The sequence below is a fragment of the Alexandromys fortis genome, unplaced genomic scaffold (assembly GCF_014885135.2).
Source record: "Alexandromys fortis isolate MF-2015 unplaced genomic scaffold, M_Fortis_MF-2015_v1.1 scaffold_42, whole genome shotgun sequence".
Lineage (NCBI taxonomy): Eukaryota > Metazoa > Chordata > Mammalia > Rodentia > Cricetidae > Alexandromys > Alexandromys fortis.
Genome location: NW_026067934.1, coordinates 10,512,063 through 10,535,942, shown reverse-complemented (window position 1 = coordinate 10,535,942; position 23,880 = coordinate 10,512,063). Strand labels below are relative to the sequence as shown.

General features: G+C 48.0%; 1 protein-coding gene across 7 annotated transcripts in view; it reads left to right on the top strand.

Moving 5' to 3' along the window:
- Mta3 (metastasis associated 1 family member 3) overlaps window positions 1–23,502 on the top strand; it is a 122,561-nt gene extending 99,059 nt beyond the window's left edge. Inside the window, exons 15-18 of one of the 7 annotated variants that reach the window (XM_050146210.1) lie at window positions 151–237; window positions 3,564–3,710; window positions 18,543–18,734; window positions 20,245–23,502. In XM_050146210.1, the coding sequence (XP_050002167.1) occupies window positions 151–237; window positions 3,564–3,710; window positions 18,543–18,700 (392 nt within the window). In that variant the 3' untranslated portion in view covers window positions 18,701–18,734; window positions 20,245–23,502. The other 6 variants (XM_050146212.1, XM_050146214.1, XM_050146209.1 and 3 more) reach the window with 6 other exon arrangements.
- The last annotated feature ends 378 nt before the right edge of the window (window positions 23,503–23,880 follow it).

The window sequence follows — 23,880 nt, the reverse complement described above, 5'->3', positions numbered from 1 at the left end:
CCCAAATGGTTTCTCTAAGCCCGAGGAAGTAGGGGGATGTGGCGGGCATTCTGTTTTTGTTTCCACCTGCACCTTTAATTTCTGTGGCGTGTGGTAAAGCTAGAAGAAACCACCTCACTTGTTGTCCCGTGTCTCTCTCTCTCTCCTCAGATGCAGACAGACATGCCGAACTTTCTGGAAGCCCGCTGAAAAGCAAAAGCACTAGGAAACCTTTGTCATGTATCATTGGGTATTTAGGTGGGTATCTTCTAACACAGGAAGACCTCGAGAGACGTCTTTACGTGTTGTAGGCATCTCGCTGCTCCAAATGCGCACCCGGGCTGCGTGCAGGGTCTCGAGTGGGTAAAATCGGGTGCCTTTTATACGTATAGTTTCATTTTGGACTAGAAACTTGTTATCAATAAATGGAGTTAAGTATATATGCTTTACCTCTTCTAGTTGTTTTTTGAATTGAAATTTGTATTAACTGTGATAGACACAGTCTAAGAAAAGAGAAAAAGTCACATATGGTGGCCTCTGCCTATAATCCCGGCATCATTTGGGAGATTGGGGTAGAGGATTGCTGTAAATTCAAGAGCAGCTTGGCACCTAGCATAAGCCTGCCTGAAAACAAGAACAAAAACAAGGAAACTAACAAATAAGGGAGGGGTATTTAAAAATTATTCATTAATACAGGATGAATATCCTAAACATTTTAATTTGTATTTAGATCCCTATGCTATCTCTAATATACCTTTCCCTTTAGATAGAGGATTGTTTTAAAAACTGAATTAAATTGATTTTCAGTTTCCTTTAAGAAAAAAAAACAGTCACAATGACGCATGCCTGTAATCCCAGCACTCAGCAGAGACAGGAAGATCCGTGAGCTCAAGGCCGCCTGGGCTACCTAGCAAGACCCTGTCTCAAGAACCAAAAGCATCAAGAGTGGTGGCTTATAGCTGTAGCTTAGCATTCTGAAAGTAGAGACAAGAGGACCAGGAGTTGCAGGTCCACCTTGGCTACATAATGAGGTCCTGCCTCAAAACAAAACCCAAAAGCAAATGCCCTCCTTCAAAAACAAAAGGCAAACACACAGAAAACCACAGTAACAGAACAACCCACACCCCATGAAGTCGAAGTGTGAAGATCACTGGTGAACATGTACCGAGAATGCAGTGTTCTGGGTTTGCATCCCTGGGCCTCAGAAACATGAACGTTGTAGCTTTAATGCCCTGACCGTGCTGGAACGGAAGCATTTCTGTTGTTTTCTAGTATCTATCATGGCCTGGGACTCGGAAATCTTCAAAGATTATGGTTCTATTTACATGTTGAAATATATATAGTATATAATAAATATAGCTAAGAGTAGTGTTAAGAATTACTAAGCAATAACATTTTCCTAAAGTTTTAAGATAAATGGAGAAAATAATGAGCTTCCTTTCTGAAGTAAGAAGAACACATGTTTTGAGATTCCAATATTTCTTTTTCATTTTCTCATTAAAGGTGAAATACTCTGAGGTGCATTGAACCTTATTTTGCCGTCAGGAAGTCTTAGGTGTTTGAAGTACTCAGACTTCAGGCATCTAATCTTTGAAAAATCAAAGGGTGCCCTTGAACTGGGATGTGCTGTCTGACTGGGAAGCCCATAGCTCCATCTTTGATGTTACTCTGCCAACTCGGCTCCTGTTTTAGATCTCAAAGGTTAAAGAGTTGGAAGCCTCAGCTTCATAGTGAGTAACAAGTCAGCCTGGCCTACACAAGACCCTGCCTAAATAAAATAACCCTGGAATACCTGTCTAGTCCCAGCACTAGGGAGGGTTAGGAGTTCAAGATCAGCCTCAGCTGCAGGAGTTCTGTCTCCAAACAAGTTACAGAAGAAAAGCAAGGCTTGTTTTCTCATCCTCCCACGCATCACATGGTTATCAGCGCGTGCTGGGTAATGGTGTTTGAAGGATACTGTTATAGTCTCTTCTGGAACCCGCCCCTGGGAGCCCCTTCCCACCTGGCACTGCAGAGTAGACCACCTTCTGTGCCTTTCTCCTGTGGGCAAACTTACCCCGTCCCTACCAGATAAGTCCCAACTGTTCCACCCTCACCAACTGAGCTGAGCCCCATCTCTGTCTGTGCTGTATTCCAGCTGCTGTGGAATATAATTTGGGGGACACCAAATAAATAAAACCTTGCCTTCAAAACTTTTAGTTAAGTGGGGAAAGCACACAGTAAAAGCAATCAAACAAAGCATTAAATGTGATAAATTAGAGAATTTAATGCACTAGGTGCATTGAGGGAGGACGTGTGTGTGTGTGTGTGTGTGTGTGTGTGTGTGTGTGTGTGTGTGGTGAGGGATGGGGAATTGAGCCCAGACCTCATGCGTACCACCGCCCTGGGAGTGGTTATCTCTGGCGATAGGTCTGCCTTCTTGGAAGCAGTAGGTATGTATCTTAGCCTTGAAAATTTTGTAAGTTTTGAATGGATGAAAAAAATAGGAATAGTATTCTCACATCTCACAAGGTTGAAAGAACTAGAGAGACAAAGGCTTCAGTGTACCCAAGGTTAAGGAAATTCATGGTCTCCCTCAGGGTGAAGTAAGGCTGGTGAGCCATCGGTGCCCTGTTAGAAGACAGTGTTAGTTTCAGATGGTACTGCCAAGTCAGACCTAAAATTTGACAATTGTAAGATTTTGATCAGACCAAGTCATATAGTTGTTCTAACAGTCTGAGTAACTTTTCCTAAATTTCTGAAAATCTGGCTATTTTGGTCCTCAACATTGAACAGGTGAGAGGACAGGCTGGTTTGAGTGTAGTTGGTGTGCTAGGTGACAACGCTGAGGATCAGCAAACGGGTGAAGCTTTGGAGCAGAGGTATTCATACTAACAATGGCCGGAGGTCTTGAAATCACTTCCCGTGATACTGCAGTTTCTGCATGTCTGTGGAGAGAACAGTGGTGCTGGGCTCTGCGGCACACAGTAAAGACCCTAAACAACACACCCTGCACACGTTACAGTATACTGACATGGCCTGGGTCAAAGTGTGCCATCAACGGTTTAACTATGGTGTTTGACCTCCGGTTTCAAATTTCATCCCTTATGGAAATGTTCTGGTTTAAGAGTATTCAGGGCTGGTCCCAGACCTGCTGACTGCACAGCCAGAGGAGGAATCTCATTTCTAGAACGCTCACACACCAGATGGGCCTGCACGCTCCTGGTGGACACAGCGCAGGCTGGGGCTTTCCGAGGCTGCCCCTGCAGTTGATCTTCAGATTTCCGATGTGCCGAGGAGCCAGGTGCTATATTCCCTTAGCAAATCTCATGTTTGCAAGTGACCTTCAGAAGTGGGCTTTTCTGTTTGTCTTCACAATCCAAGTGAGGCTCAGAGCCCCAGCCGGCAGGGGAGGAGCAGGTTCCCTTGATAAGCAGAGCCATGGTAACAACACTTGAAGCTACCTCATTATGCAAGTGCGTGGCTGGCTCCTAAGGAAGGACTCTCAGCTCATTAAGAAAGATGTGTGCCTATTAGCTGGCGTTAGAGTCCATACAGATTTCCAATGCCATGTTCTGAGCTGATCAGCCTTTCTCCCCCTGCAGAGATCCATCCTGCAAAGAAACCTAATGTAATTCGATCTCCACCGAGCCTGCAAACGCCAACCACCAAGCGGATGCTCACCACTCCGAATCACACGTCTCTGAGCATTCTGGGGAAAAGAAACTACAGTCATCACAATGGCCTGGATGGTACGTAAACTCCTGCTCTGACCGGCCAGGACCACTCTGCCCTTCCCTGCTTGTGGGTGTCCTCAGCTAAGGCCTGTAGCCCTAGCACTCCAGAGATGGAGGCAGGAGAACCATGCACTAAAGGCTACTTCCAGCTACCAAATGAGTTTGAGGCTAGCTAGCCTGGGCTAGGTGAGCTCCTGCTCCCCCTGCCCCTCCCCACACAAAAGAAATAAAAATCCCCAAATAGATTCCACACCAAGACTGGTGTGAATGTCTGAGTTGGTAAGGGGGAGCTGCCGTGGGCCAGTGAGACTCTGCTTAGTGTAAATGCTTAGTGTGAACTCCACTTCCCTGGGAGATGCCTTGTGCACACGTCTGTAAGGAGCATGGTTTGGAGGGGCATCTGTCCTTAGCAGTTGCCCCTGCTGAGGAGTCTTCTTGCTGCTGTGCAGGCTCACGGCTCAGTGTAGGTTTCCCGCCCTAGGAAGGATCCTTTTGCCCTGTGTGGAGCCGTCAGCCTGCTCCCAGGCTCCTTCAATATTCTGTGATCACGTTGGATTTGGCGTTTGTCCCTGAGTTATCTCACCTTATCATTATTTTAATTGCCCAAGAGTGCCACAGATCATGAGAGGAATTGCCTGAGTGATACCCTAAATACAGAAATAATTTGTTTGAAATGGAAAACCTGAGAAATACCGCCTCTTATCCAAAGCACTTCTCTTAGGCTCGGCCATGTAACGACTCCTCAGGTGGAATTGAATTATCTCACCATTTGGACCCTAACCACGGCGGTAATAAATCAGCCAGGCGGCGTATATTGTTCATTTCAGTCGTCCTGGAGTTTGAAGCTGTCATTATTGTTTAAGCGTTGGCATTTATTTATGAGTAAATCTCTCCCCAGGCTTTCCATGCCTTGTGGACTCCGCATTCTCCAGTGACAGTAAATTACTTCTAACAAGGCCCTAGAGCGAGGATATGGAATAGGCCTTCTAGTAATAATTTCCCGTGGCTGACTCCCGTTTACGGTGACGTTTGATGGCCATAATCGTGCCAAAATGGGTGACATAGTGAAGGTGAGGAGTTCAGTTTGCATAAATGTGGCCGTCAAGAGTCTGGGTCACACAAACACTGTCATGGTAGTAAGAACATTGGCTCCTTGTCCCCCGTGTGCCTGATGTGGAGACAATAGAAGACCAAGGAAAGCCTCTGTCAGATGGAGAAATCGGGTTTCATTCCAGCTTGTTCTTACCCACAGCTGAGGGACTTTGGGTTCAGGCTTAAACAGAATATTGACTCTCTCTTTTTCATCTGATCATATCCTTTGCTCTTCGTGGCTGTACAGTCCTACCTCAGAAACAAAAAGTAGGTTGTGATTTCTCCCCCCTTCCTCTTTTTTGAGATCGGCTGGTCTCAGACCTATGTAGTTGAAGACAAACTTGAACTTTTGCTCTTCTGACTTTCCCTCCCAGGTGCTGGGATTACAGGTGTGTGCCATAATGCCCATTTTATGTGGTGCTAAGGGTCAAACCCAGGGCTCCATATCACTAACTACTTGTGTTAGTCACCTTCCACACTGCGGTGACAAAAAGATCTAACGAGAAGCAGCTGAAGGGCTGGTGAGGCGGCTCAGTCTGTGCAGTGCCTACCACACAGGTACAAGAACCTGCGCTGAAGCCAGGCCTCATGCCTTGTGTCCGCAGCTCTAGTGCAGGGCTGGTGAGCAGGTGTGTGTGTGGAGACAAGAGGGTCCCTATTGCTCAGTGATCAGTCAGTTTAGTTGAATCTGTGAGCTTCTGGTTCAGTGAAAGACCGTGTCTCAAAATAAAACAAGGTGGACAGCAATAGGGAAGACTCCACACATGTGTGCACAAATGTGCACATACCTACATGAACGTATACACCTACTACACCCACACACACGTGGTACCCATACCCACATGAACATATACACCTACCACACACACATACACATGTGCACATATCAATATAAACATGTACACCTGACACACACATATACACATGTGCACATACCCATATAAACATATACACCTACCACACACATTGTTTTAAAAGAAGGAACTTAAAGAAGGTTCACAGCTCTACGGGATGTAGTCTGTCGTGATAAGGAAGGCGTGGTAGCAGGAATGGGTGGCAACTGGTCACATTGCACCAGCAGCCAGGAAACAGTGACCTAAAATGGGGCCATGTTGTAAAATCTCAAGGTCCACCCTCAGTGACCTACTTCCTCCAGGGCCACTACTTGGGAACCGAGTGTTCCCGTGAACTTGTGGGGAACAGTTCACATTCAGACCACAGCAGCAGGCAAGCACTCTGCCAGGGATGTGCAGCCCCAGCCCTCCATTTGTCCTTACAGTCACCGATGTTGGAATACCCACTTTTGGAAGTCTTCCTTCGCTCCTCTCTGAGGCCATTCGAGAGCCAGGTCCAGCCCTGTATCACGGCTGTGGTGGTCTTTTAAGCCCCTGATGTTCACTGTCGTGGGCTTTACCTGTGGGAGTCCCTCTCTGCAGCGGTTTGTCCCATTTCTCTCTGGATGAATGCCATTGCAGGGCCACTGCTTCTGTGCTCTGGAGAGGACACGTGGGCATAACACGGTGAGTTCTCGATGTCATACTGACAGGGTCAGCACCTTGCTGGGGAAAGACATCTGCCTCATTCTCCAAAGACACTCGGTTATTGAAACTCTTCTTCCTTTAAAACTCTTTGATCTGCTGTCACAGCTTGGAAAGGAGGCCTTTGACAATGTGCCTTTGTGGCAGGCTAAAGTAACCCATATCTTCTCATCCAATTAATACAAGAAGATTTTGGGGGTGGGGATTTGCCAGGGAATTTGTTTTGCATACCATTGTAGCTATGTGCTTAGCCCAGGGCCAGGCACTTGGGTGTGCAATATAAATTATACAAAGGAAAATGGACCTAGGGAAGCAGATTGTAATTTCCCCAGTTACCAGATGTGGCAGGCGACACAGACGGACTCCAGTTCAGGTACAGCTACTCTCAGAGTCAGCTCTAGTGATGGCTAGAGCAAGCAGAGTGTGAGCTGGTGCACACCAGCACCCAGCACTCAGGACCAAGAGGTGGGAGGGATCTTCAGCTGTAGACCTGCCTGGGTTACATAGCAGACTCTATCTTAAAGCAGAAGGGGCTGGAGAGACAGCTCAGTGGTTAGCAATACGCCTCTTGCAGAAGGTGCAGCACCCATGCCAGGGGGCTCGCAACAGCCTCTACCTCCAGCTTCCTCTCTGACCCCCACCATCACTGCAGCCATGTGCACATAGCCTCTCACACACATACTTAAAAACTTAAATGCTTCTTTATATTTTTGGTTGTGAGCTCAGCCTTTCTTTAATGGCTGAGCCTTCTCTCCAGTCCTAAGATTTTTTTTTTTTTTAAAAGCAATATGGGTAAATACAGAAACTCTATAAGCTATTTTAACAGCTAATTTAACTTCTTACGAAATCGATAGAACAACACAACAGATCAACTATCTTGGTGGGATACAGGAAACAGGTGTGTATATTCTTGGCTTGAGAGGGCTCAAGAAAGCAGAATTATCCCAATTTAGAAGCTTAAGATGATTCCAGGCATTGGTGTGCACCCCTATCCAGAGAAACCCTGTCTTGGAAAAAAGAAAAAGGAGGAGGAGGAGAAGGAAGAGGAGGAAGAGGAAACAGCAGCCCAAGAGACCTCCACAGCCCTGCTTGAGGAGCATTGCAGGAGCCTCGGGGGATGAGGGGGTGGCCTCTCTCAGGATGTGTGGTGGATCTAGGTTTGGGACTGGAACTCTCCTAAACCGGCCTGGGTGTGGCTGATTTGAACAGGAAGGAGCCTTGTGGCTCTCTAGCATCCCCTTCTGGGAGAAGAGGGAACCGGTGGCAAAAGAAATTTTTTAGAGACCTAGTCTCAAGTGTCAGGAAGCCTTGAGAATGCTGGGAGTGGAACCAAGAGACCAGACTGTTACAGAAATAAATGCCCAGTGGACCCTACACTGGAAACAACAACCCCGTTTCTTACTCTCTCAGGACACGGGTCCTGACTAACTCGGCGCTGGAAAGTACATGGTGAGTGGTGAGTTCTCAGGGCGTAGTTAGCATTCAGAGTGGTTACAGACTCGTGGGAAAGACTTGCCCTGTGTGCTGCAATAATGAAATCAGTTAGCACAACTACTTAATTAGCAGAGCACACTGTCGAGGGTGTTGATAGATGGAACTAATTTGGCTGGAAACAACCTGCTTCTACTGGATGTTTCCTCCTCCCAGCTTCCTCCCCCCACCCCTTCCCTCTTCTCCCACCCTTGCCTGTCCATCTCATTCTTTTCTTTTAGGCAGAAAAAAAGTCGTTTAGCTTATGATTACATGGGCCTCAGAGTCCGTGTCCCTCAGTTCTGTAGTTCTAGGCTTGTGGCGAAGTTGGAACATTGTGGTAGATGAACATGGTAGCATTGTTCACCTCAGTGGCAGACGGCAAGCAAAGGTGTATTTCCAGTTCCTGATGGTGGAAGCTCTGAATATTTGCAAGAAAAAAGGATTTTCCCAGGCACTTCTTAAAAAATAATTTTTCCTTTAGACAAGAGTTCACATTTCCCAGGCTTCCCTCAAACTCCATAAGTAGCCACGGACCCCCTTGAACGTGTGGTCATCCTGCCCCCACCTCCTGAGTGTGGGAGTGTGTCCAGCACTGGGGACCTGACCCAAGGCTTTGTGCATGCTGGGGAAGCAGTCTAGCAGCTAAGCTACGTCCTAGGCCATCCCATCCTGCAAAACAAACAGTTTCTTACTGCTTTCCGGAGAGTCGCGCTCTCTTTTACCTGTCCCCAGTGTAGACTTAGGGCAGAGGACAAGCATGCAGGTGCTCAGTTAAGCCAGCCCTAAGGGGCCACACACAGCCTGTCCCCACCCTGTGGGACTAACCCTACCAGTAAAGATGGACTCACACATCAGAGGCCTCAGTCCAATGAGCAGGTTCGTGTGGTCTGTTCTGTGCCCTGTACCGTCACACCCGTTTTCTGTCACACGCAGTGGTGCTCTGATGTCATTGGCGTTGCTGGCAGACTGAGAACCTGCCACACGGGGCCCACTCAGGGAATGCCAAGTACTCAGGGGTGGGCCCTTTAAGGGAAGCTCTCTGTGTCTCTCTGGGAGCCCGAGAGAGGGCAGGAGGGGGAGATGGTGATTCTGTGCTGTGGGCAGTGGAGACAGCAGCCAAGTGTTTGCAGGAGCTGGACTCGAACTCAGACTTGTCTAATGGCTCCCGTGAGGCCTTGGGTGACTCGCTTGGCTTCTCTGCACCTGTTCCTTCTCTGACTCTGTAATGTGAGGATCACATTTGCCTTACAGAACTATTCTCATGATTAAAATTTTCACACTTTTTGTCACTTCACCATCCCCACACTTTATGATGTAAGTGATTTTTTTGATTAGTTGTTTGGTTGGTTTTAGTTTCTGAACTAGAGTTTCACTGTGTAGCCTTGGCTGCTCTGGAACTTGCTTGTAGACCAGGCTGGGCTTGAACTCACCAAGATCTGCCTGGCTCTGCCTCCGGAGTACTGGAATTAAAGGCATGCATCACCACTGCGCCACTTGTGATGTAAGTGTGAAATTTGCATTTTTGTAATGGAAAAAAATTGAACCGCTCAGAGAGGTTAAGTGATTTGCCCAAGGTCACATTGTTAACAAGTAGCTGCAGTGGGATTTGAACTCCCGACTTGTGTTGTCTTCCAGATGAATAAGGACCCTAGGGTGTATTGTGTGAGGCATGTTGATGGGATATGTTGATGTTTCCTGGGTGTAAGACATGAGTGTTGGCAAATACACAGGAAAACATAGTAGGTATTGGTATCTTGTGGTTTTGTTCCATTTGCCTTTTGCTCAGACTGTGAAGTACCTGTCTAACAAAGCCTGTTCTCTCTATCTCTACTCTCCACAGCCTCCCCGTCCGTATCTTGCCCCCGGTAGCATTCCTATTCCTGTGTCCAGAAGGGACAGGGAAAAAAGAAAGGAAGGCGCAATGTGTTTAACTTCTACCAGATAATTCCCTGCAGCCTCTGCTTTACAGTTGGTGTTGAATAGTGTTCAGGTTCTGTCTCCAGGGCCGGGGCTGCAGCTCGGTGGGTAGGAATGCCAGCCCTGAATGTGTAAGGGTCTCCAGAACCCACCTTTTCTAAAAGGGGTGGAGAGAACTGGGTGTGCTGGTGCCCGCCTTGATCCCAGCAATTAGGAAACAGAGGCAGGCGTGTCTCTGAGTTCAAGGCCAGACTGGTCTACAGAGTGATTTCCAAGACAGCTAGGACTATACAGAGAAACAGTGTGAAAACCAAAAGTGGGTGGGTGGGGAGGAGGACATGCTGGATAGACGCACTGGCCACTCTTCCTGAGGAAGAGCTTTGAGCTTTGGTTACCAGAACCTTTATGGCAGTTCACACCCATCTTTAAGTCCAGTTCCAGGGGATCGCATGACCTTCCCCAAGGACACCAGGCACTTTTGTGGTACACGGGCATACATGTAGATAAAATATTCATAAAAAAGTAAATAAATAATTTTTAATACACCCACTCATAATCCCAGCTCAAGGGAGGCCAATCTCTTGGGCTCCCTGACCTACTTGATGAGCTCCAGGGCACTGTCTCAAAAATAAATAAGTAAATGAATAAATATTAAAAAGGTAGGTAGCACCTAAGTAGTGATACCCAAGGTAGATTTCTGATCTACATGTATGCACGTATATACACGAACACACATACACATACGGGGGGGGGGGGCAGGGATTAGCTTCCAGTGGGTGTGGTGGTGCACACCTCTAATCCCAGCACTTGGAAGGTGAAGCAGGAAGGTCAGGAGTTCGAGTCCTTCCTTTGCCTAGTAGCAAGTTTGAGGACAGCCTGGGCTACATGAGATTCTATCACAAGAAAAGGAGAAAGACTTGGAAAATTGCTATTAAAGTTTTATTTGAAAAATGAAAGCTAAGATAACAACCAGTTTTGTTGTCTTGTGAATTATATATCATATATAATTTAAATAATATAAATTAAATGTCAGCTTGTTCCTTATAGCTATATCTCTTTTTTTATTCATAGACTATTTCATCCATGCATTTAATGAATTTGGGTCATCTTCGCTACCACTGTTTCCACTGACTCCCCTCCTCCCAACATGTCCCCCTCCTACTTTTTTGTCTTCTGTGTTTTTGTGACCTAGTGAGTTTAATTATCCACGCTCGCAAGAGCACGGGTGGGGGAGTATTCACTGGAACATGGTCCCCTCTTGTGCAGGTAACCTCAGCTATTCTGAGTTCATGAGTCCAGTGGCCATGTCATGCCCTAGCTACACACACGCACATACACATGCACACGCACACACACACACACACACACACACAATTTTTCCCACTGCTGGGAACTGAACTTGGGGCACTGCACATACTACACAAGTGATCTCCTACTGAGGTACACATCCAGCTATCTTTATTTCTTGCCCAAAAGTGTGGTCCCCCTACTGTGGCTCCGGAACCACTCAGAGCTTTTTCCCTTACAGGCCCAGCTCCTGAGGAAGTAGAGATAGATTGTTGTTATGTTCTGAGTATATTGCACATGAGGGGGTATGGCATCTACAGAGAAATTGCCTTTGATTAATTAATTCTAAGGAGCAACAAAGATGGGAATTAAGTTTCTGGAGAGGGCTTGCTGGCTTGTAGGCTTGTATAATTAGAAACCTACAGCAGAGGGACGGGACATCAAGATCTTCAGACAGCAGTGTTTTTCACATTTAAGACTAAATCTGAAAAATAAAAACCCCGGAAAGAAGAGAGCAGATGGACTGAGTAAGCCTCTCAGCCTCCCCTGACCTCCTGGGAAGACGCTGTCCCCTCCCACCCGTGTCAGCTGCTTGGACCTTGGTTGGTCCAGTGGTCTTTCATTACAGCACTATGGTTGCATGCTGTGGCTCCATCATCATCACATGGGGACCTGGAGGAGGATGCTGCTATGGAATAATACTGACCATGGGCACAGCTGGAGGCGCCCTCAACCTCTGTCTAGGATGGCATGACTACTGTCTTGGGGTACTGAGCAAGACTCGTGTGTTGAGGAAACCAAAGCAGTAGGTCCTAAAGAGATAGGGAATGGAGCCAGAGTAGCTGGGCAGGCAAAGTGATGAACTGTGTAATCGCCCCCTTTTTAATCCTCTCTCCTGGCTTATTTCCCGAGGCGTACTGCTACACTCTAGATTGTTCTTTGTCTTCTGAATTGAGTGATGTCACTCCTCGAACTCTCCCTCGGAGAAGGTATCGACTTGGGATGGCTCTCCAAGCACAATACTATGATCTGGGATGTGAAGAGTGTCCTTTCCATGGCTTGTTTGTGGAACCGAGGATTCAACAAGTCCAACTGTTGGCATCCCGGCTCTGGGAAAAGGGTGGTGGCGAGAGCCACTGTACCAGTATTGGAGCTCTGCGACTGCATCTGCTGTCTTCACAAATGCCAATAAAAATAGACTGCCAGGGACAGCGGATGGCACGCCCAGGCACGCTTGGGCCCTGGCTGCCTTCTGTCAGCAATTTTATGTCATTTCCAAAGACCACAGTTTTCTTTTTGAATGTTCTAAAACAGTACTTATAGAAGAAGGTGAAATATCTCTAGATTCACTATGGTCTTCTAGTCTCAGGTGTGGTGTCACAACGTGGCTAAGTATATATTCTGAATTCTGAATTTAAAAGGCATTGTTTGGGGCTGGGGATGTCGCTGAGTTGGTAGAGTGCCTGCAGACCCCGGAGTTAATCCCTGCCACTACACAGGTTGATTGTGGCCGCACACATCTCTAATACCAGCACTGGGGAAACAGAGGCAATGTAGAGGCCAGACCGGACAACTAGGAGTTTGGGGAGTGTGGAACAATGGTAGATCACTTGCCTACCTAGCGTCCATGTGTACTACAGTCCTGTAGCGCCTGCACTGCGTGTACTACAGTACTATGCCTTTAGTGTACAACCCGCACTACAGATGGTTTCATGAGTCAGGCAAGGGCCTGGAGATTGAAAGACACACACACAGACAGAGAGACATGGGTCATCCTCGAAACAAGAATATTCAGAATGCCCCTTTATTGTGTTCCAGGGCAGCTTATATTTGGGTCTTCCCTGACCAATGGCCACGTCCTGGCTCTCGGGATCCTTCAGCTGCAAGCCACTAGAAACTACTCCCCTGCCGTCAGGGTCTCGAGCTCATAGCAGCTGCTAGCATAAGTTGCTCAGAACAGCTGCAAGCACAGGAAAACAAGGCAAAGGGTCATAGAAAATTCAGGGCCTGGGGGTCCACAGTCCCCAACACCTACTGTGCACGTGGCCCCAGGTCCAGCCAGGCACATACAAGAGAAGTCCAGAGGGTCATCTGGCCAGCGTTTATTGAAGGTGAAGCAGTACGGTGTAGATCTTAGTGTATTGAGAGGGCTTGGAGGCTACTGGATCATTGTCTGGGGATCGTGGATGTTTCCACAGGCTGTGAAGCCACAGGGGCAGGGACTGTATAAGAAGATAGACCCAAGTACACTAGGCATGACTAATCAGCAGCCTGGGATTTTAGAATATCTGGAAGGATCCCGGGTTGGCCATCCCTTTGCTTGAGTTTGCTCATAACACACTGTCTCCCAAAGAACACGTGTCTGTCTCTGGAGCAAATACTAGTGTGTTCCCAAGAGACTAATTTGGAGCCCTCAATGTGGGGGTCCTGGAAGAGTGACAGATGTGAGGGCGCATGCTGACTTCTTCAATTAAGTGTTGTTTACCTTCGCAGGTCATTACTGAAGCCTTTAAACTCTATCTGTCCCTGGATTTCCCCACCTTGGTAACCCTTCCTAGAGGAAACCTCAGGCTAGAGAGCTGAGTCTCAAGTATGAGAGCCTTTAGATGTTGGAAAAGCAAAGAAGGCAAAGACAGGGAAGGGATTTGGTTTCTCAAAGGTTTACCTAGATTAGTCTCACCATCAATGACAAGGCACAGATGTCTAAGCAGCTCCTTGGATATCAGTACTGCACCATGTTTGGTTTTAAAAATGTTGTTGTTGTTGTTGTTGTTGTTGTTGTTGTTGTTGTTGTTGTTGTTGTTGTTGTTGTTCTTCTTCTTCTTCTTCTTCTTCTTCTTCTTCTTCTTCTTCTTCTTCTTCTTCTTCTTCTTCTTCTTCTTCTTCTTCTTCTTCTTCTTCTTCTTCTTCTTCTTCTTCGTTTTAAGACAGGCTCTCTTTATGTAGTCCTGGTCATTCTGGAATTTGATATGTAGACCAGGCTGGCCTCAAACTCAGAGATCCACCCAAGACTGCCTTCCTGGGATTAAAGGTTTGCACCATTGCACCTGACTTGTTTATTTTTTATGTGCATGGCTGTTTTACTTGCATGTGTGTATGTGCACCGCAAGTGTTCATAGTGCCCAGAGAGACCAAAAGAGGGTGACAAATTCCCTTAGGACTGGAGTTACAGATGGGTGTAGATGCTGGGAACGTAACCAGGGTCTGTCAAAGAGCAGTATTTGTGAGGTATTTTTCAACTTCTCAGTATTGAACGTAGATGTCCCGGTAAGTAAATATCAACCCCAGAAACCAATGTGTAAAGGCTCCAGCAAGGAAATGGGGAAAATCTGCCTTAGTCTCTTTTTCTGTTGCTTCAGTAAAATGCATGACAAAGAAAACTTAAGGTAGAAAAGGTTTATTTGGCTCACAGTTCCAGGGTATAGTGCACATAGTGAGGAGGTCAAAGCAGCAAGAGCTGGAAGCAGCTGGTCACATGAGATCTGGAAGCAGGAAGAAGACAAAGTGAACACACCCGGTCTCCTTTCTGATGCCGCCCACAGTGGGCAGATCTCACCTCGGTTGACACGATCAGACAATCTCCGACATGCCCATGCCTGGAGGTCCTCCGGCTTCTGGAAAACTGTCTCGGCTTAACTTTCTGATCAGATTTATCTGTCTCCCCATTAGTGTGTCAGTTTTTGTCTCATATATTTTTAAATTCTGTTGCTGCATGTATGTGTATATGCATATATTACTTTTATGTCTTTTTAACATTTTATCACTAATAGGTGATCGTTATCACTTCTTATCTAATAGTCTCTTTTTCTAATATGAGTTTGGCCACATCACTTTTCTTTTTTCTTTCTTTTTTTTTTTCCATTTCTTTTTTAAAAAATTGTTTTTAGGGCCGGAACGATGGCTAAGCAGGTAAAGGCACTGTCACCAAGCCTGTGACCTGAGTTTGACCCCTGGGACCCTCATGGTGAAAGGAGAGAGAACCGACTCCTGCAAGTGCCCTCTGACTTCCACACGTGCACTGTGGTACGCACATGTCTACACACACGCGCACACACACACATTAATAAAATGTAATGAAAATTTTATAAAAATATTTAAAAATAATAAAATGTAGTGAAAATTGTCTTTAGGTGTTCGTTTTGTTTTCGCACTGTTGGAAATCAAACCCAGGAGCTCATGCATGTCAGACAAACATCCTATTCCAGCATTTTCAGTTGGTCGCTCTTTTCAGTTCTTAGTGTTGAACCCAAGTCCTTCTGCATGCTAGCCAAGCGCTCTTTTTCTTTCTTTTTCTCTTGAGACAGTCTCACTGTGTGGCCCACTCTGGCCTCGAACTCAGTCTTCCTGCGCAGTTTTCTGAGTGCTGTGACCACAGGCCTGTGCGTCTTAATGAGCTTTCTCTTGTTTTATTAAATTTGAACTGAAATGACTCAAACAGCATCCCCAAGGCCAGTGCACATCATTCCATAAAGGGATATTCTGTTACCATTTTCATTAATTGGCTACTTAATTAATTAAATTTTGAGGCTGGATCTCTGTAGCCCAGGCTGGCCTGGAACTCAAAGAGATCCACCTGCCTCTGCCTCTTGAGTGCTGGAATTAAAGGTGTGTGCACCATGCTTGTCCCTCTCGTCCTTTGATATTTATGTGTTTATTTCTTTATATGTTAGACAGGGTCTTACTGTGTAGCCCTGGCTGGCCTAAACTTTCTATGTAGACCAGACTGGCCTGAGTTCACAGAGGTCAACTGCATTTGCCTCTGGTGTGCTAGTAGCAAGGGGGTGTGCCACCATGCCTGGCTGGCCCCTCCTTTTATAATTCTGAAACAGGGACAGGCATGGTGGCACATGCCTATAATCCCCGCACAGTCTGAGACAGTAAGGATCACGAGTTCAGGGCTTGTGTAGGCACATGTCAAGTTCAAGGCCGGTTTATATAGTGAGACGCAATCTCTTGAAAGAATGAACCAAACCACACTGTCAGCCAGTGCAGCTTTCTCTATGGCTTGTTTAACATGTTTACAGCAGATGGTTTGATTCTGTGACTGCTCCTTCTAGCTACTAACTCTCGCCTTTATCTTTTACTGACATCTTCCCTTTGGTTATTCTTCCATTTTCCTGCTTCTCCTCTGATACTTAGAATACCAGTCTCCGTGAGTGACAAACTGCAGAGACTCTGGCTTCTATTTCCTCTGCTATGTCCTCGGTTTTGCTCTAGCAATTCGATAAATGGGAATCACCTTGATTCTTATTTTTTACCTTTTCCATTCTCCTCAGGGGGAGGAGATACATGTGTCTGTGTGCATGCTTGCATGCGTGTGGGCTTACAGGTGTGTGTGATGTGGAGGTTGGAGGTGCATGTGTCTGTGTGCATGTTTGCATGCATGTGGACTTACCAGTGTATGTGATGTGTGTGTATGCTGGCATGCATGTGAGCTTACCAGTGTGTGTGATGTGTGGTGTGTGTGTGTGTGTGTGTGTGTGTGCTGGCATGCATGTGGGCTTACTAGTGTGTGTGATGTGTGTGCATCCTGGCATGCGTGTGGACTTACCAGTATGGGCTTACCAGTGTGTGTAATGTGGAGGCCAAGGTCAGTGTTGGGAATCACGAGCAAAACTCTTCTACCTCACTGAGGCAGGGGCTCTCAATCAAGCCCAATGTGACTAGTCTTGCTAACCAGCTCTTTCTGGGTATCCCCATATCCCCTTTGCAAGGCTGGGATTACAGACAGACTATGATGCCAACCTGGCATATTTTGTAGCTTCTGGAGATCCAAAGTCTGGCCCCCATGCAACTACTGAGCCATCTCTGGAGGCTTAAAGCGGTGGTTCTCAACCTTCTCAAATGACCCTTTCACAAGTGTCACTAAGACCATTGGAAAATACAGATAGTTACATCATGATTCATAATCATAGCAAAACTACAGTTAAATAATTCTATGATTGGGGGTCACCACAACGTGAGGACCGGTATTAAAGGGTTGTGGCATTAGGAAGGTTGGAAATCACTGCTTTAAAGAGCAGAGATCTTTAGATTTGCTTAGCCTCGTGGTTTTCAGTGGGGAAAGTGTTGTTAACCCAGCCCCTGTAAGTCGGTAGAAATGAAACTCCCAATTTTCTACCTTCCCAACACAGGTGCTGCTAAGGTCCCTCTCAAATTATTGAAACCCCCTCCCATCTTTCCCAGTGAGCTTTGTACCTGCCTCTGTACTTACAGGTCAGGAACAAGCCTGTGATGGAGGGGGTATAAGAACATCTGAAGGCTCCCCAAGTCCTTTTCCTTTTTAAGGTGTCCTCCTCTAGTTTCCAGCTGTATAGACAGCCTTAACCTCTCACCTCTGCTGACTTATCCCAACTAGACCACAGCGCTCTGCCTGAGTGAGCTTCCTTCATGTCATTGCTGCAGGAAGCCAGCAGCTGAGAGTAGCCCTCACCTAGCCCCCCTTTGTCTTAGACTCACAACCTCATCACTACCTCCAAAGAGTTGGGGGATTTTGTTATTGTTGTTGTTGTTTGTTTAATTTTGCCAGGATTTGATTGGGCGAAGAGTTAGTCCAATATAAATTAACCTACCATTCCAGGAATCAGAATACCACCACCCTTCCATGCCTCTCCACCTTGGCTTTCCTGGTTTAAAAATTAAAAAAAAAAAATCTTGCTGTTTATGCTTTATGAAAACTCTTTTGTTGCTTCCCAGAGGACATTGATAATGTCTTGCTTTTTATGTTTGATCTCTAGCATTTGAGTTACAGATTTTCTTCTGGTTGTCCGAGGGCTGGCAGAGTGCCTGCCTAGCACAGATAAGGCCCTGGGTATTGCAATACTCAGGAAACACCCACTGGGGTGTTGAATTTAAGTGGTAGCTCAGTGGCTCCAAAGGCCAGCATCTTGACACATGCACTCCTTGGAGTCCCCAGAGTAGCTTTCACCAGTGTCTTCCCCAGAGGGCACATGCTCAGCTGCCTGCACTCTGGAAGCTCCCCGGGAACGCGGCTGAAGGGTCACCACTTAAAGCCCACTCACCTGCTCTCTCAAATGCGCTTGACACCTGTTATCTCAGACGTACACAGCCGTGGTGGGAAGCAGTCAGTTGCCCGTGGACTTGGGCTCCAGAGAGCCCTGGAGTGCTTCTCCAGCCCCCGTCAGCTCATCTTACTTCCGTTGTCCCCCTCCAATTCCTGGTATCACTTTCTGAGCCCTTTGAGGACTCTTTGAACTGGGCTCTCAGGTTCACAGTCAGCCTTAGGTCTAACTTTTGGGCACGTGCGTGCGTGCGTGTGTGTGTGTGTGCGCGCGCGCGCACGCGCATGCATGTGTGTATGTGTGTGTGCATGTGTGTGTGTTTGTGCACACACACGCTCTCATACATGCATATATGTGAGGCCACACATAGAAAGGACAACTCCCTTCACTGGGTTCTAGGGATCAAATCCAGGTCATCAGACTTGCCCACGAGCAAGTGCCTTTTACCTCCTGAGCCGTCTCACTGGCCCGGGTCTGGTTTCTTAAATACACAGTCTCACTCGCCATCTGCTTTCCAGCCTCCAAGATTCGGATGGTGAATTCTCTGGTTTTCGGAAGGGGAGGACATGAACTCGGAAGCCTGCAACTAGAGACTGTAAAAGAGATTGCTTTTGTGGCATCGGTTGGTCAGAGGGCAGAGTCTCCGAGTCCACGGGCTTCAAGCACTTCTGAGTAGTCAAACCGATAGGGAACATTTGGCAGAAAACAAAGTAAGTGCTCATGATTCGGAGTTAGCGATGGCCGAAGTGGCCAGTGTAGATGAACACATTTGCGCATGAGCAGAAAGAGAAATGACCCAGGCTACCTCTAGGCTTGGAAGGAGACCTGGGGATTAGACCTTTTCCTGAGGCCGTCTGCTACTGCTGCCTGTGTACCTGGAGTCCTGAAGGCACCCACTGTTCTTGCTTCAGGGAAATGTGTTGGGGCTGGGGAAGGTCTGGAAAGGAAGGAAGCAAGGAAATGAAAGCTCCATGAGGGCCGATGTGAGCACTGGGACTCGGCTGGGATATTTAGAGGTGGTGTGTCTCAGCCAGTGTGGGGAAAGCTGATATGAGCCTGGACTCCATATTCCGAGCAAACAGCTAACAGAGAGGGTTGCTCTGAACACCAAACAGGTAAGTTCAGCAAAACTTCACCATGGTAGGTCAGAAACATGGCCTCTGTGTAATATATTCAAGCTGGTGGTCCTTTTCTGTTGGGACGAGTGAATAACAGGGTCCACACCTTTCCCACTGGTGGTATGGGAACAGACTTCTGAGAGATATTGGAACACTCATAACTCAGACATTGAAATATACTCTTTTTGGGCTGTTACTAGAACATTGGGCCGGATGGAGAATTGGAAACTCAGTGGAGTGGGAAAAACTTGATTTGAGTTCAAATCTTGCCTCTGGTGTACTCACTGTGTGCCCTTAAGCAAGTGCTCCATCTTTCTGATCTCCCTAAGGTTCTGGCAATGCTTAAAGCAATTACATAACACACAAGAGGACCAGGAAAGTAGCTGTTTATTGATTCCTGAACCGAATTTGAACCTCTTAACACGTTTGATGAGTCCCTGTTGGATACCAGGCTGTGCGTATGTGTTCCCAGAACTCTCATGAAGTGATGCCCTAGCTGAGCCCCATCCTCTGTCCCTCAGGATCAAACCTGTAAAAGTAAACATTTTGGTTCTGCTTGGGCAGCAGTGAGTGATGGGAGAAAATGTCCAAGCATCCTCCACACCCTGCTATGTCATGGAAGACAGCAGCGATAATGCTGGCAGCCGTGTCTGCTGCTCAGTTAGTTTCTGTCACGTGTCCAGATGTGCAGTGCTGACAGAGTCAGGGCGGTTCTGACACTGAGACACTTGGGGCTCAAAGTGTCTCCTGCAGAGTGTATTTAAAACCCCTGAGGGTTACATCACGATGTCAGCAGCGGCTGAAGACAGCGTGGACTGCTCCCAGGTGGCTGTGCTCACTTCCTCCAAATCGGCAGGAAGTTCCGTAAGTTCTGTGGATGAACACAGAACCACTGGCCAGCTTAACTTTGATGCTTCTGTGTCACTTGGACATTTTCTTGACCTAGGTGAACTTTCCCTTTGGTCTATCTCTAAACTATACCATGAGCCATCTTTTCCCTAGCAGTTGCCCTGATGGTGGGGAGGCTTCTGCCCTCTGGGTTTAAGTTTCCTTCCATTTCCAGAAACCATTTAGCCTTGATCTTGTTTCTTCCCTTCTCCAGAACTTACCTGCTGCGTGTCCGACTGAGCTATCCCTATTCCATCCTGTTCTTCAAGACCTGCTGCTATTCCGCTGGTGGTCACAGCCATGCCTGGAAAAAAGGTGGTCCCTTCAGTGGGAGAGCTCCGTGTACAGCCCTTGGAGGCCTCAGGGGGCAGGGAAGAAACTGTAGGAGCGCACAATTCCTATCTGCGACTCCATGTGTGTGCCCGTGGCACCTAGCTTCCTTCCCGGAGACCTTGCTGTCCCAGACTGGACCTGTCTGAGAACCGAGACAAGCAGAGAGCTACTAGCCTCCTTGCTTCCTAGTTCCCAGCTCCCAGGAGCAGCTAGCTCAGCCATGGAGGCTGCCGAGAGCCTGGAGTCCCACTGCCCTGCATGTGTCCGTCCTACTGTTTCCTGCTGTGAAATTATGTACAGGAGGGATGCGGCGTCTTTCTGAGTGGCTTCCCCTTCAGAACGTGCCAGTGTTTCTGTTGTTCACAATACTTCCCTGCTGCTGCATTTCTAGGCTTTTTCTCCGTAGGCTGCCTTTCTCTCCTCACCGGGGAAGTTACTGTTTCCTATCCGCACCCTTACAGGCTTTGCTCCCCGACTCTGTGGGCCACAGGGTCTGGGGCACAGACACTTCTTGACCTTGGCCAGCCTGCAAGTGACTCTCAGCCATCTGCTTTGTCACTGGAGAGGAACTGGGGTTGGACTGGTTTCCCTTGGGTCCTGGAGAGCTCTGCAGAGAGCAGGTGTCAATCACGCCGAGCGTGCACATCATTGTGACAATCTGTTGGCTTACTGCCCTCTCCCCTTATAGCTAAACCAGCTGACAGAGCCCTATAGCTGGGGTGGAGGGGTCCTTTAGTGGGTCACAAATCTCCCCATTTTATTTTAAGTAGACTCTGTTGGGCCTGAGGGTGGGGTAAAGGATGGAACCTTTGTAGATATGAATCTGTGTAGATGGCTTTGTGATTCCTTACTCCTCCTGCATTTTTGTGAGCATATATACAGGGGCCCCTGGAGACCTGCCTATTTTACTGCCCTGGCTGCAGCCCTCAGTGACATCCCAGATGGCTCCTCTGCCAGCCTCCACACTTAACTGCAGTCACCAAAGTAAGTCCCTGAGCAGAGGACGTGGCCACCTCTCCATTAGCAGGGACAGGCTGTGGAGCCTAGAGTCCCAGCACTGTGACAGACAATTAGAGTCTGACCTTGTGGCCACCTTGGGGCTTGGGTCTTGAAGCAGCTCGGTGGCTGATAGGAGGTGCTCCAAAGCAGCTGGTTGCAGGACAGAGTGGCTGCAGCTGGAACTGACCTCCCCACACCCACCGAGAAGAGATGGTGAAATCTGGAAGTCTGTGTTCCATGCAGCAGAGAGAAAGGGTGTGTGGTTGAGGACGATGTCAGAGTTCCAGCTGCCTTGTCCCTTGTCCTCTCCCAGTACTCTCTCTGGGGGAAGAATTGCATTTCTGCCTTTTTTTTTTTTTTGGCAGGATTTCTCTGTAACTTTAGAGCCTGTCATGGAACTTGCTTTGCAGATCATCAGGCTGGCTCGAACTCACAGAGATCCTCCTGTCTCTGCCTCCTGAGTGCTGGGATTAAAGGTGTGTATGCCGCCACTGCCTGGCTAGGAATTGCTTTTCGTCATAGGCCTCCACACAGCTATGACAAGTTGGCACTACTGCTGGGCCATGGCTTGGGGGGGGGGGGGGGGGGCTGGGTCAGCGGTGCTCCAGGAAACGTGCAAGTGGCTGGTGTTTATATCCCTATAGAGTTCCCATCGGAAAAGACCCAAGAGATGGAGAACTGGGGTATGTCCTCTCTAAAGAAAAGGAAGAGAGAACACAATTGTCTGTCTCTGGGCCCGCCCTGGGATTATGTGGCCTACAGACACAGGGAGAAGTGCTTGCTTGCTTTGCCTCCCTGCTCACCTTCCTTTTTACCCTGTCACATCCTGCTAACACCCATCCTGATGACGGAGGCCTCATTCTCTCTACCAAGTCCAAGAGGTCCGGAGAAGGTCCTCCACAGGGCTGGTAGAGGCACAGGAGGCCTGCCCTAGCCTAGGTCACAGTTAGCTTTGGGAAAAGCACAGCTCGTTTTGAGCACCATGGATCCAGAATGTTCCTTCTCTCCTTGTATGTGCGAGCTGGCTCTTGCAGCCCCACCCTCCCTACATAACTAAGTGTACTTGTTGCTCCTGGTAACTGGGAAGACACAGAATGCTGAAGAAATGTTCCAGAAGAAATACGAGAGGTTCCAAGGGACCCCGTCTTTTGTCTTTGCCTTTCTGAGCACTTGGTGCTGAGAAGGTTTCCCATCACGGCCTTTCTGGGCCCATAGTGTTGCCATCGTGTGTGCCAATGGCATGTCCCCGTTGCTCCGTGAGCAGATGAGTAGACGAACTGAGGCTATATCTTCACAGGCCTTTAGTAGTGCTAGGCCCTCCGGGGAGGATACAAGAAACTGCAAGGCTTCCCTTCTGTCCCCAGACATTAGCACCACTCTAACAGACTAAGGGTGTGCAAAAGCAGGGGACCAAAGGAAGTTGCTGGAAGCTCCCACAGTACTGCTTTGTCTGTGGCCCAATGTCTGTCACTCAGGGCTCAGCCAGGAAAGCAAAACTTCTTTTTAGGGTTTGTACAGAAGCAAGGACAGTGGGGGGCGGGGGGAAGTACAGTGAAGAGGCCAGGGCCACTGGGAAGGAGCCACAGCCATGAGGAGTCAGAGAGGGGAGAAGGAACTTGGCCTCTTCCTCCTGCCCTATGGATTTCTGTGGGTGCCTCCCACTAGCTGGCTCCAGCCAGAAGCCAACTATCCGGGGAACATGCAGGCGCAGCTCCCAGCATGCAACAGAGGAGAGCAGGGGATGGCTGGTGAGCATCCCTGCAGCAGGTGCAGCTGTGTCTGCAGAGCCTGGCAGTACTGAGACCTTGGGGAAGGAGGCAGAGGAGTGGCCTGCTTGGGTTTTCATTCTGCTGGGGAGGAAAGAGATTTACTGGGAGGAAGAGAAAGCCTTTCCTCACAGCTGTCCCTGATTTCCTTTGAAGTAACTTGCCCACCCAAGCACCCTGCCTTGTGCTTCCTTCTGGAAAGCCATGTCCTGGTTTCCCTGAGCCCCACCTGCCTGTTCCTCTCCTCTGAGTCTCTGGTTCCTCCCCCTCCCCCCGCCACGAGCACTAACCAGAGCAGGCCTCAGTGCTCGGGAAAACTCTCTCCCACGCCAAGCCAGTGTGGCCTGTGTGTCTGTAGGAGAGACTATCTATCTGTCAGTTTGTATTGTGTTTCCAATAAATTTCTGAAAATCCTGCCTGGTGTCACGGCGTCTTTTACTGGGCTCAGCAGGGTGGTTCTGCTCATGCTCCCTCCAGACTTTGGTGTCTGGGGGACCTCATCTATGGGACTCTGTGCCACTGCATGCTCCCAGGGTCTAGGAGAGGTAACAGACCACCCCCAAACTCTCAGCCACCGTTCTCCCAGGTTGAATGTGCTGTTATTGACTCAGCAGCCACATCCTGAGAATGTGGTAGCTTCAGGAAGCTGTGCCCTCAAATAAATGACTTTGTGTTGCTTAGGCCTACAGGAGGGAGCAACAGGCAGATCTCGCCCCATTGGTCACCCAGAGTCACTTCTGCACAGCTGTGGC